The sequence below is a fragment of the Mustela putorius genome, unplaced genomic scaffold (assembly GCF_011764305.1).
Source record: "Mustela putorius furo isolate JIRA1106 unplaced genomic scaffold, ASM1176430v1.1 tig00003853_pilon_pilon_pilon, whole genome shotgun sequence".
Lineage (NCBI taxonomy): Eukaryota > Metazoa > Chordata > Mammalia > Carnivora > Mustelidae > Mustela > Mustela putorius.
In genome coordinates, this window is record NW_025422005.1 from 41,389,835 (window position 1) to 41,403,053 (window position 13,219).

Consider the following 13,219-nt stretch of genomic DNA (forward strand, 5'->3'; position numbering starts at 1 on the left):
GGAGCCCAGTGTGAGGCTAGATCCCAGGACCCTGGGATCATGACCTGAGCTGAAGGCAGATGCTCAACCACCTGAGCCATCCAGGTGCCCCTACGATTTTTTTGTAGTATTTTTACAAATTTCCTTTATATCTGAAATTATTTTTTTAACTACCTTTTAAGACTTAAAAAAAACCACCAAAATCTATAAAGAGCTTATCAAACTCAATACCCAAAGAACAAATGATCCAATCAAGAAATGGGCAGAGGACATGAACAGACATTTCTGCAAAGAAGAACATCCAGACGGCCAACAGACACATGAAAAAGTGCTCCACATCACTTGGCATCAGGGAAATACAAACCAAAACCACAATGAGATACCACCTCACACCAGTCAGAATGGCTAAAATTAACAAGTCAGGAAATGACAGATGCTGGTGAGGATGTGGAGAAAGGGGAACCCTCCTACACTGTTGGTGGGAATGCAAGCTGGTGCAACCACTCTGGAAAACAGCATGGAGGTTCCTCAAAATGTTGAAAATAGAACTACCCTATGACCCAGCCATTGCACTACTGGGTATTTACCCTAAAGTTACAAACATAGTGATCCGAAGGGGGGCATGCACCCAAATGTTTATAGCAGCAATGTCCACAATAGCCAAACTATGGAAAGAACCTAGATGTCCATCAACAGATGAATGGATAAAGAAGATGTGGTATACACACACACACACACACACACACACACACACACATATATACAATGGAATACTATGCAGCCATCAAAAGAAATGAAATCTTGCCATTTGCGACAATGTGGATGGAACTAGAAGGTATTATGCTTAGCAAAGTAAGTCAATCGGAGAAAGACAACTGTCATATGATCTCCCTGATATGAGGAAGTGCAGATGCAATGTGGGGGGTTTGGGGGGTAGGAAAAGAATAAATGAAACAAGATGGGATCGGGAGGGAGACAAACCATAAGAGACTCTTAATCACAGGGTGCCTGGGTGGCTCAGTGGGTTAAAGCCTCTGCCTTCAGCTCACGTCAGGATCCCAGGGTCCTAGGATCGAGCCCGCATCAGGCTCCCTGCTGAGCCTCCTCTCTCTCTGCCTGCTTTTCTGCCTACTTGTGATCTCTGTCAAATAAATACATAAATAAATCTTAAAAAAAAAAAAAAGAAGAAGTATATATTAAAAAACAAAAAAAGAGAGACTCTTAATCTCACAAAACAAACTGAAGGTTGTTGGGGGGAAGGTGGGTAGGGAGAGGGTGGTGGGGTTATGGACATTGGGGAGGGTATGTGCTATGGTGAGTGCTGTGAAGTGTGTAAACCTGGCAATTCACAGACCTGTACCTCTGGGGCTAATAATACATTATATGTTTATAAAAAAAATTTTAAAAATTATTTTAAAAAACTACTTTAAAAAAACATTTTTTAAAAAGTAATCTCTATACGCAACATGGGGCTTGAACTCATGATCTCAAGAACAAGAGTTGCATCCTCAACCAACTGAGCCAGCCAGATGCCCTGAAATTATTTTTTTAAGTTAAAAAAAGTCATAATATTTTGAACTATTTTCTTCTAAATAAATATATAAAAACAATTGGGATAATACAAGTCTTTTTTACTTAACACTGTTTTTCTTTTTCTTTTTTTTCAAGATTTTATTTATTTATTTGAGCAAGAGTGAGAGGGAGAGAGAGAGAAAGAGAAAGAGAGACTGAGGGGAAAGGCAGGGGCGGGGAGGAGCTCCCCTCGCTAAGTAGGGAGCCTGATAGGGGGCTCAATCCCAGGATCATGAGCTGAGCCGAAGGTAGATGCTAAAGTGACTGAGCCACCCAGGTACCCCTTAACACTGTTTTTCCTAATCTGATATTGAATCATGAGCAGTTTTCAATGTCATTAATAATTCTTCAAAAATACAATTATTAATGAATAGTAATTCTTCATGTGTGTACTATAATCTATTTACCTCATTTAGTTTTCCTTGTTTTTGTTATAAACCTACAGTAAAATACACAATAAACATCTTTTCGCATATATCTTTGTCACATATTTAATTACCTACTTACATTTGATTCCCAAAATGGGAATTGCTTTCTTCTTTTTTAAATGATTCAAGTGACCTAACAAGCTCCCAAATGTCCCCAGTATCCTTTTTTTAAAAAAATATGTTATTTATTTATTTGACAGAGAGAGAGAGGACACAAGTAGGCAGAGAGGCAGGCAGAAAGGGGGGGTGGAGGGAGGCAGGCTCCCTGCTGAGCACAGAGCCTGACGCGGGGCTCGATCCCAGGACCCCGGGATCATGACCCGAGCCGAAGGCAGAGGCCCAACCCACTGAGCCACCCAGGCCTTCCCCCTCCTGCCCAGTATCCTTTTAAAGTTTGTGCTGCTTTCCTGACTTGGTCTGATCTCAGGCTTACTAGGTAACGTGGTTGGTGATTGCAGAGGGGTGTGGAGGACCGCAGCTGGCAGCAGCAGGCTGGGGGTAGTTCTGGGCTGCAGGGCAATCACCTGTTGAAGGAGAGTCTTACTCTTTGGTGGGCCCTGAAAGTTAAAGAGAAAGACCTAAACAGTCACTGAACGGGCGGAATGCACTAGCTGGATGCACATCAGTCTAAACCAGCCTAGTTCAGTTTAACATTCTCTGAGCTGTATTCTGTGCTGAGACTGGCTGTGGGGACACGGAGATGAATCCAACACTGAACTTGGCTCACAGGGCTCAAAATCTGATAGGAGAGACATACAAGTAAACAGAAATTGACAATGTAGTTATAAGTGCTTATAAACTGGGAAGCACAAGGATTACTGGGAACATGAAAAAGGTTTTGTGCCTTCTCACACACTTTATACAGTATATATACTTATACACAAATATTCACTCATTCCTCTTTTTTATTCATTGCACATTTATTGAGCATAAATCCTAGACCAAAGTGGATGGCAGTGGAGTTGGAGAGAAATTTTAGTAATATCAAGAAGTAGAACTTATTAGAGTCAGTAAACAATTGTCCATGACAGAAACACAACTGTAAGGATGACTACTATGCCATTTACAAAGCCAGGAAATGGATATTTTTCTGGCTTCATTTTCCCCCAGTTTTATTGAGGTATAATTGACAAGTAAAATGCCTGATTTTCTTTTTAAGTTTATTTATTTATTTATTTTAGTGATCTCTCCATCCAACATGAGGCTCGAACTCAGGACATTGAGATCAAGAGTTGTATGTTTCTCTAACTGAGCTGGCCAGGTCCCCCACGGCTTTAATTTTTAAGAACAAAAAATTTTATTTTTTTAAAAAGATTTTATTTATTTATTTGACAGAGAGGTTGAGAGAGAGCACAAGTAGGCAGAGAGACAGGCAGAGGGAGAGGGAGAAGCAGGCTCTCTACTGAACAGGGAGCCCAATGCAGGATTCGAACCCGGGACCCTGGAATCATGACTTGAGCTGAAGACAGCTGCTTAACTGACTGAGCCACCCAGGTGCCCAAGAACAAATTTTATTTATTTATTTTTTTAATTTTTATTTATTTATTTTTAAAGATTTTATTTATTTATTTGAGAGAGAGACAGTGAGAGAGAGCATGAGCGAGCAGAAGGTCAGAGGGAGAAGCAGACTCCCCATGGAGCTGGGAGCCCGATGCGGGACTCGATCCTGGGACTCTGGGATCATGACCTGAGCCGAAGGCAGTCGTCCAACCAACTGAGCCACCTAGGCGCCCAAGAACAAATTTTAAAGGGCAAAGAAAATTTTGATCAGAGTGCAACAGCTTAAACTCACGTAAAGAAACTATTCTTATAATACTGGCTTCCTACAGAATGTGTATGGCATAAAAATGAAAATGGAAAGATCTGCCAGATTAGGAATAAATCGGTATTTCAGAGTCACTGTATTGTTGTGGAAATCAATGCAAAATTGAGAGTGGGGTAACTAAATCAACTGATGGCAGGTAAAAGATTAAAATGAGAAAGATCTATACGAGAGGAGGGGGAAACATAGTGTCAGGAGCAGAGAGCAAACTGGGTAGAAGAGTTGAATGATGGAATAAAATTATAGATAAAATGATTTACAGGAGACTACTATGATCAGGAAGTGGTAGTGATGATAAAGACTGTCTCCTTCAGCAACATATTTGAATACAAGGAGAGAAAGTGTGAAGCAAGAGGAAACTGGTCTTGGGAACAAATGAATCATCTTCATGTAGTAGCTACACCCTGGGTAGCATGATTATTCATAAACAAATGCAGATTTCCTGTGGTGGTAGTGAACCAGGCTTCGAAAGCACTGCTAATGTTAGGCTGCCAAACTAATCTAAATGAAAGTGCCCATTTCTCTAGACTGAAAATTTTTATCAACAGTAACTTACTCTTACAGCATTTTCTGAATATTGCAAAAAGGACTGTTAGGGCATCAGATGGGAGACTGAAGAAATCTCAAGGTCTACTTCCAGCTTTCCCCTAGGTTGGATGTATTTCACATATAAAATGGTGGTAGTAGAGTACTTAATTCATAGAGTTGTTATGAAGATGAATTATAGTTTCTCTCTGAGCCCCAGTTTCTCTTGTTATAAAAACGGGATAGTGATTTTTTTCTTTTTCTTTTTCTTTTTTTTTTGGTAACGTGACTCAGAAGTAGGTGGTGAAGGCACACTCTGGATTGTACAGAACAGGAACAGCTCATTGATTGCAAGAGAGCTGTAAGGTTATATTTTCTCTAAGGTGGCTGCTCAATTATTATTTGAAAGTTCCCAGAGACCTTATATAATTTTCTCATTAAGATTTATTATTATTAGGACATAACCTGAAGTCAGGTAAGATTGCCTTATAATTTTTATATACAGAAAAATATACTATCTTTATGCTAAAATCTGCTCTGCAATAGAATATTATAGCATCCAGTGCATTAAGCTCTGTTTTTTTAATCAGCAGAGGGATGTTATATAAATCCATTAGTGAAATTTAGGAAAATTTTACCCAGACCAGGGACGATGAAGAACAATGCACCATTTCCCCCCCCTTTTTTGATGTGCTCATCTTTTGATAAAGATATATTTACACACAGAAATTGAGAGAGAGAACAAAAACAGATGGGAACAAACTTGAATCTAAGAAAGACGGAGAGGGTGTTTTGGAACCAACAATAATTGGAACTAACATTGACTATCTTTTCTGGGCCAGTTCTTTCACATAAATCATCTCCAATTTTCACTACAATGAGCAGGCAGGCATTAGAAAACTCAGGTTCAGAAATGTTATATAACTTACCCAGGGTCATATAGCTAAACATGACAGAGCTGGAATTGACAGTATCAGGAACAGTCTGCCACCAAAGTCCCTGCTCATTCTACTATAGCACTCTGCGACAAAATAATGTACTGTTACTTGGGAAATTTGGGTCCAGAGGATTTGGAGAATTTCTTTCTCTATTTCCCTTCTGACGGTCTTTTTGTTTCCATTGCTTTTGGTTCTGATGTTTGCACTCTAGAGCCTATACGGGATCGAAAATGGGGTATCTGTAAACAGAATGATTCCACAGCCTCCGCTAGGTAACATTTCCTTCCTTCAGATCCTTACCTGGGATTTGACCGGGGTTGGGGTGAAAGAGTAGAGGTATGAGGTGGGGGTGGGGAAGGGGGTAAGTTAGAAAAGATAGGTGTTTTTTTTTCTTACCTTTAAGTTGTTTATGGATTTCAGGACAACCCGTTGGCTATTCTCTTGCTCGGCATATTACTATTTTTTTTTTCCTTCTAATTTTGGGGCGGTTTGGGATGAAGGATTTGGTATCTGTAGGAAATTTCTAGATCCAAAAAAAGTTAAGGTCAAAGACAATTCATCTGTTTTGGGGGAGGATTTTGTGTGTGTGTATGGAAAAAAGGTTGTTTCTGGGTCACCCTTTTTACACCCAGACACACCAAGGGGCTTAGAACGGATCCCTCTCGAATCACGAGAGATGAAAACGAGCAGATTCCCTCACCTCCTGGTCTCAGGTGAACGTCCGAGTGACAGAAACGTTCACGTACCTCCTGGAGAGAAGGAAAAGGTGCAAAGGCGCTCACGGCCTGAGGGCTGGGGGTGGGGCTGGCACCCGCCACCGTCTGTGGGAGATCGAGGGCCTTCCGCCTCCCGGGAGGCATTGTCGGAGGCTGGCCGGGGGCCGAGGGCAGCGCAGCGAGCGCCGGGCCCCCGCCATCCCCAGGCCGCGCTCCCCCGCGTTCCTTGCCGCTCGTGCCCGGGCGGCCGCCGCAGTCCCGGCGCCGTAGCCGGGCGTGGGGTCCAGGGGGCGCTGTGGCCCAGCGGCGCCGGCGGCAGGAGCGGCCACGGCGACGCTGGAGGCTTCGCCGAGGATCCCCGCCTGCAGCACCTCCGTCGTCCCGCCGCAGCCTTGCGCCCCCGGCCCGTTTCAGCGGCGCTCCTCCGGGAACCGCGTGGCTGCGGCGGCCCGTGAGCCCGATGAGGCTCGGCGGGCTCTGGGCCTCAGTAGCAGCGGCGACCACAACCCCTTCAGGAGCGGGAGGCTTCGCGGCGGCGCCTGGGGCCGCGCCGGTGCCCTCCGGAGGAGGCTGTCGGCTTAGGGACGACCCCCCCGGCCATGCTGTGGCGGCGGCGGCCGCTGCTCGAGGTGAGTGTGGCGCGACGCGGTCCCGGGCTCGCTGGCTTTCCGCCGCGGGGAAGGGCCCTGGCAGCAGCCCTCCGGCCGGGCGGACGGGGCGTCCTGCTACTGCGGCCGCCTCCCCCACCCCGCGGCTCTGGGCCCTCAACCCTTCGTCTCCGCGTCCCCCGGGAGGCGGGAGGCGCGTGGGGGGCGACTAGGCCCCGCGCCGCCGGGAAGCCCTCGCCCTGGTCTCGGTTCCGTTGCGGCCCGGTGTGTTGGCGGAGGCACTGGCACCGTTCAGGTTGGCCCCGGGCCCGGGCCGAGCGCAGCCTCTTAACCCTGGGCCCAGCACGTACATCCTGGAGGGAGGCTGAGGACGGCTGTTTGCAAACAGCCTTGGCTTCTCCGCGCCCCTTACCGAGTCACGCAGAGCCCCGGGGGGAGGGGCGGGAGGGCTAGTAAGAATTGGAGTGCGGAAAGTGCGGGGCCCTGAGAGCCCCCCGTACTCCCGAGTGTCATTCACCGATCTGACTGGGTTGAAAACAACCGTTTGCGTTTTATTTGAGCTGAAATTTCATCACCTGCTGGCGGCTCATCCCTGTCGCTTTCTATTACATTACATTTTGCCTCTAAGAGTGGTCTGCCTTGGAGAAAGCCCCATCCTAGCTTTGTCCCCATCCTAGTTTCGTGCGGAAATACTCACAATTATAAAAATGTGGTTTTTGTTTTTTTTTTTAAATAGTGGTCTTTCCCCTTCTCCCTAATAAGAGAGTGTAAATATTTTAATGCCTCAGTTCTTGGTACAAAAAGGTTCCACCTAAATAGATCCACGGAACAGATGACAAGAGGATTTTAAAAAGTCGTGCTAACTGTACTAATAAAAGATACCTGATGGAAATGGGACATAGTCTAGATTTTAGAGGTTAAGTGATTTGTTCTGGTATTAGTGTGAAAAAAAGGTAATGATTACAGTTTGATACCTTAAGTCAGGTATTTGGGTGTTTATGGTTTATGATAAATGTGGTTACAGGTTACTCTTGCTTCCCCTATAATGAATGTGAAGATTGTAGGATTAATAAGTACTTCTAAAACTTTTATAATCGTGAATAAAATAAATATGCTTACTGTAGAAAACTTGAAAAGTACAGAAAGGTACTGTTCAACTCAATAAATATTTAATAGTGAGGGAAAGTCACCCATAATTTTATAATTAGTACATTTTGATGGTCATTTAAAGTTTTAAATGGGCTTGGACTATTGGTGATTTAAAAATTATTTGTGATTATTACTTTAATAATTATTCAAATTATTATTATTTTATTATTCTATCAGGTTCAGAGTTAACTGTTCCCTTTTACTGTTTAACATCCAGTCATTTGTGTAAGACATATAAAAATGTTTTACTAAATTACATTGTGGTATAGTTGAATTCATCAACTTAAACAGAATAACATAGTTAACTACCTAAAAGACCTCTGACTTAACCTCCTTTGCAGCATGGGAAGCTCCTGAGGTGCAGTATACATTTTTGAGAACTTATTATGTTAGATGTAGTAGCCTTGGATTGTTTTTGTAAGATTTTGCTTAAATATTTATAATTGTAAGAAACTGGCTTGATTAAAAAAATTGGGGGTGAGTAGATTAAATTTCAAAAGTAGTTTAGTTCTTCTCAGTGTGTCTCTGAAGACTGCCATCATTAGAATCAGCTGAGATTGCTTATTAACATATGCAGATTCCTGGTACCTTTAATCAGAATTTTTAGGAATAATAGTGGCCCAAGGATTATTTTTAATCAAGCTCCCTGGTTCTTCATCCTACTAAAGTTTGAGAATAAGTTAAAAGTTAACAAACCTTATTAAGCCTAATGACAGTATCTGTTTTCTAACAAAGCTATCAATCTTAAGTGGCAATACATTTTTCATAGCAACAGATAATGGTGTTACAATCATAGAAGGAAAAAGGATATTTCAAGAGATAGTTGATTCAATTAAAATATATTGAGAGCCTTTTCTGGCAGCTGTGGTGTTATAGAAGGATACCTGGCCACTTACCTTGCACTTAATCTCTTCTTGGACTTTGAATTCATTGTCTGTAAAATATAGATAGATATATACTTACCTTGCAAGACTTTTAGGGTTAATTCAGTTTTGTAATTTGTAGAGGATCTTTATAAAGTTTTAGCTATTAATATTAAGTGTCAGATCCTGTCTTTGGTGCTCTAGGTAACACAAAAATGTGGTCTTTGCTAGCAACTAGCCAGTTGTGGAAGCAGAACATGTTTAACTCTTATAAGGCAGCCATCAGACAAAAGTTGTAATTGAGTAGATCATGCTTGATCTCTCTTTAAGGCTTCTAATGTTTAATCCAATAGCTTGACCTTTAAGAATAATAATAATTTTTATATGTGGTCATTCCCTTCTCTTCCAATTCCTGAATCAGTGTTTTATTCTGTAAGGAGAAAGTTGTATATGTTGCCTGGTAAGCAATAGTTGTATATTAACTTCCTTAGAAAGACAGAATGAATAAAGATGATCCCATTTCTTCTTCGTTGCTAAGCTACCGGTGTTTATACCATTCAGTAAACTTTGTTTTTTTAAAGATTTTATTTATTTGACAGTGAGATCACAAGCAGGCAGAGAGGCAGACAGAGAGGGAGAAGCAGGCTCCCCGCTGAGCAGAGAGCCCGATGTGGGGCTCGATCCCAGAACCCTGAGATCATGACTTGAGCCGAAGGCAGTGGCTTAACCCACTGAGCCACCCAGGCGCCCCTACCATTCAGTAAACTTTTATTTGGCACTGGTATGTGCTGGCCATACACGAGTTGCGACGCACAAATCTTGTTTAGAAAAGATAATTGCCTGGGGGCACCTGGGTGGCTCAGTTGCTGGGTGTCAGGTGGGGATCCTGGGATTGAGTCTCATCGGGCTCCCTGCTCAGCAGGGAGCCTACTTCTCCCACTCCTACTCCCCTGCTTGTGTTCCCCCCTCTGTCGAATAAATAAGTAAAATCTTAAAAAAAAAAAAAAAGTTAATTGCCTGGATTTTAACTTATTTCTTATGTACCTAGAGGGATGGTGTGTGTGTGTGTGTGTGTGTGGTGTTTTATGGTTGTTAATTGCATGATGTGGTACAGAGAATGGAGTCAGATGTGGGCAGGAATCCTTATTACAATTCTTAGAACAATGGAACATTTAGATCCTGAGTTGCTTCTTATGTAGTAATAATTGAAGTAATAGTTGCCATCACAGAGAAGTCAAACTGGTTCCATGAGATACAAATAATAAAAAGCAATTAGCTCAGGATCTGTCTCTTAGAAGGTGCCCAATAAATGTTCACATCCATTCCTCCTTTAGGGAAAAGCAAAAAAAAAAAAAAAAAAATTAGGGTTTGGAATTTCTATGAGACTTAAAACATAGTAGCTTTGATTTTTTTTTTAGATTTTATTTATTTATTTATTTGATAGAGAGAGAGATCATAAGTAGGCAGAGAGGCAGGCAGAGATGGGGGCAGGAAGCAGGGAGCCTGCTTCCTCCTCTCTCTGCCTGCCTCTCTGCCTACTTGTGGTCTTTGTCGAATAATAATCTTAAAAAAAAATTCTTAAAAAAAAATTTTTTTTTTTGGGGCGCCTGGGTGGCTCAGTGGGTTAAAGCCTCTGCCTTCTGCTCAGGTCATGATCTCAGGGTCCTGGGATCGAGCCCCTCATCGGGCTCTCTGCTCGGCAGGGGGCCTGCTTCCTCCTCTCTCTCTCTGCCTGCCTCTCTGCCTCCTTGTGATCTCTGTCTGTCAAATAAATAAATAAAATCTTTAAAATTAAAAAAAAAAAAAAATTTTTTTTTTTAAAGATTTTTATTTATTTATTTGACAGAGAGAAATCACAAGTAGAGAGGCAGGCAGAGAGAGAGAGAAGCAGACTCCCTGCTGAGCAGAGAGCCCGACGCGGAACTCGATCCCAGGACCCTGAGATCATGACCTGAGCCGAAGGCAGCAGTTTAATCCACTGAGCCACCCAGGCGCCCCTTAAAAATTTTTCATAGAAAACAGTTTTGATCATAATTGTTATACATACTTCCCATTTCATTTTTACCGAATAAATGAGCTGTTCTCTATGCATAGGGTACACTTATTACATTATTAGAGTTTTATTTGTTTTCCATTACGTATTTTCAGACTTTTACATCATTTTTACTTGTGTGTACCTCACTTGCATTAATATAGAGCAACATTTTTAGTGTATAATAATCAGCAAAAGATAAATGGTTGCAGTTTGGAATAGAAATAGTTCATATACTTAGTTTTTAAAAACAATATCCATTTATTAAGCTTAAATTATTTAAAAACTGAAGGGTTTTCAAAACGGAGACTTTTCCTTACAAACTATAGTAGATTAGATCTAGATTTTTATAACCTGTCAGATATGGGATTCAGTTTTATGACCTAGAGGACCATGGACGATTTTCCTATCCCCTTTAAGCCTCAATTATTCTTCTATAAAATGAAGCCGTTAGTACCTATTTTATAGGATTGTTGTGATGATTAAATGATATAATGTGTAAATCAGAGCTACAGTTCAGTCCCATGAGTCCTGGTAAATCATTGATACCCTGAAAGTGGAAAATATACTACTTGTTTACTTCTGTTTGAGGGAACTTGAAAGATCATTATTAATACAGTTTACAACTAGGAAATAAAATCAACATTGCTTTTGAACTATTAGAGATTGCTAAATTAAGGAGAAACAAAGCTATCAGTAGAGGTAGTATTTTAATGGTGTAATTAGTGGAATGCTTTATGCTTTATAAATGTTATTTAATAAAACAATTAAAAATGCTATTTATAAAATATTTCCTGTTTTATAGATTAAGTGGTACTTAAATTCTTTTAATGTTTCCTATTTTACAAATTAAGTGATATTTTAAACTTTTTTCTTTTAATTATTATAAATAGCCCATTTATAGAACTGAACTGTTAGAGAAATGAGAACAGTATATAATGTTTTATACTTATGAAATATTTCTTGACAGCCTTTAATAAAATAAGGTAAAAATAAGGAAATCTCTGTGGACACATTGAAATCAAGAAAAAGTTACTGGATTCATATTAGGCAAGGGAAAGGAAAACTTAATGTGTGTTGATGGGTATCTTGAGGCATTTGGAATTTTATATTAGAGAACTATTTGTAAAAATCTTAATTTTTTTCCTATAAATTATCTTTGAGTTGAAAATCCTTACAGTTGTCTAATTAAGCTTAAAAATGCTTTTGTGACTCTAGGCTTTGGATTGTAATAGTTTCTTTAGTTGATAGTTCTGTGGTGATTTGTCATCTTTTTTCTGATTGTTTATGATAATTTATCCTTAAGGATCTGTGACTTAATATCTATGATGGTAGTTCTGTTCCCTTTTTTTAAATACAGAAGTAGTAAATCCATGCCCTAGGTTTTTTTTTTTTTTTAATTTTTTAAAAAGATTTTATTTATTTGTCAGAGAGAGAGCGAGCAAGAGTGAGCATAGGCAGACAGAGTGGAAGGCAGAGTCAGAGGGAGAAGCAGGCTCCCTGCAGAGCAAGGAGCCCGATGTGGGACTTGATCCCAGGACGCTGGGATCATGACCTGAGCCGAAGGCAGCTGCTTAACCAACTGAGCCACCCAGGTGTCCCCATGCCCTAGGTTTTAAAGATTAATTAAACTTAAATGAAAATTTAGTATCTTTTGAGGGAAGGAGTCTTAGGAATTAAGACCTAAGGAAATGGTAAAAGGAGTCTAGAATTTTCCATTAATTAGGAAAAGTTTGGGTATATTCAGTCCTGGGTTCTCCTGGCTAATTGAAATAATACTAACTTTAGAAAAATAATATTAACTTTAATATTAATTATTATAAATTATTATGCATTATTACAAATAATACTTATATATACTTATATATGGTTAATGTACATGAAGTAAATATATATCAGATAAATATACAATTATAAATTATAAATATCACGTGAAGTGAAGAACATATGTATTTCAATTAAATTGAAAATATTAGGCAAGGCTCTTTTTCTTTTTTTAAGAACAGCTTTATAAAAAAATAAATAATAGATATATTTTGGATACCATGCAGTTAATCCGTTTAAAGGGTACAGTTCAATGCTGTTAGACTACTCAGAATTATGCAGATATCACCACCATCTAATTTTGGACATTTTCATCACTCCAAAAAGAAATCCCTTCCAATCTACCCAGCCCTAGGCAACTACTAATGTGCATTTTGCCCTCTATGGATTTACCTGTCTGTTCTGGACATTTCATATAAATGGAATTATAGGATATGTGAGTGGTTTCTTTCTTTTAGCATAATGTCTTCAGGGTTTTGTCCATGTTGCAGCATATATCAGTATTTCATCTCTTTACTTTATTTTATTTTTTTAAAGATTATTTATTTATTTATTTGACAGACAGAGATCACAAGTAGGCAGAGAGACAGGCAGAGATGTGGGGAGCAGGCTCCCTGCTGAGCAGAGAGCCCGACTCAGGGCTGGATCCCAGGACCCTGAGATCATGACCTGAGCCGAAGGCAGAGGCTTTAACCCACTGAGCCACCCAGGTGCCCCTACTTCATCTCTTTATACTGCCAAATGATATTCCATTATATGGATA

General features: G+C 40.5%; 2 protein-coding genes across 4 annotated transcripts in view; one reads left to right on the forward strand and one right to left on the reverse strand.

Annotated features, from left to right (window-relative positions):
- Window positions 1-3,652: 3,652 nt before the first annotated feature.
- On the reverse strand, window positions 3,653-8,668 carry LOC123387267 (translation initiation factor IF-2-like). Its single transcript, XM_045063429.1, has 4 exons — window positions 8,634-8,668; window positions 6,827-7,109; window positions 5,965-6,796; window positions 3,653-5,787 (listed from the first exon to the last, which is right to left on the reverse strand). Exons 1-4 carry the CDS (start codon window positions 8,666-8,668, stop codon window positions 5,738-5,740), a joined length of 1,200 nt encoding a protein of 399 aa, XP_044919364.1. The 3' UTR covers window positions 3,653-5,737.
- Window positions 6,486-13,219, forward strand: part of ZFYVE9 (zinc finger FYVE-type containing 9) — a 202,779-nt gene continuing 196,045 nt past the window's right edge. For all 3 annotated transcript variants that reach the window (XM_004774466.3, XM_004774465.3, XM_045064515.1), the window contains exon 1: window positions 6,486-6,609. The gene's annotated coding sequence lies outside the window, so the exon portion shown is untranslated. The remainder of the gene's footprint in view (window positions 6,610-13,219) is intronic.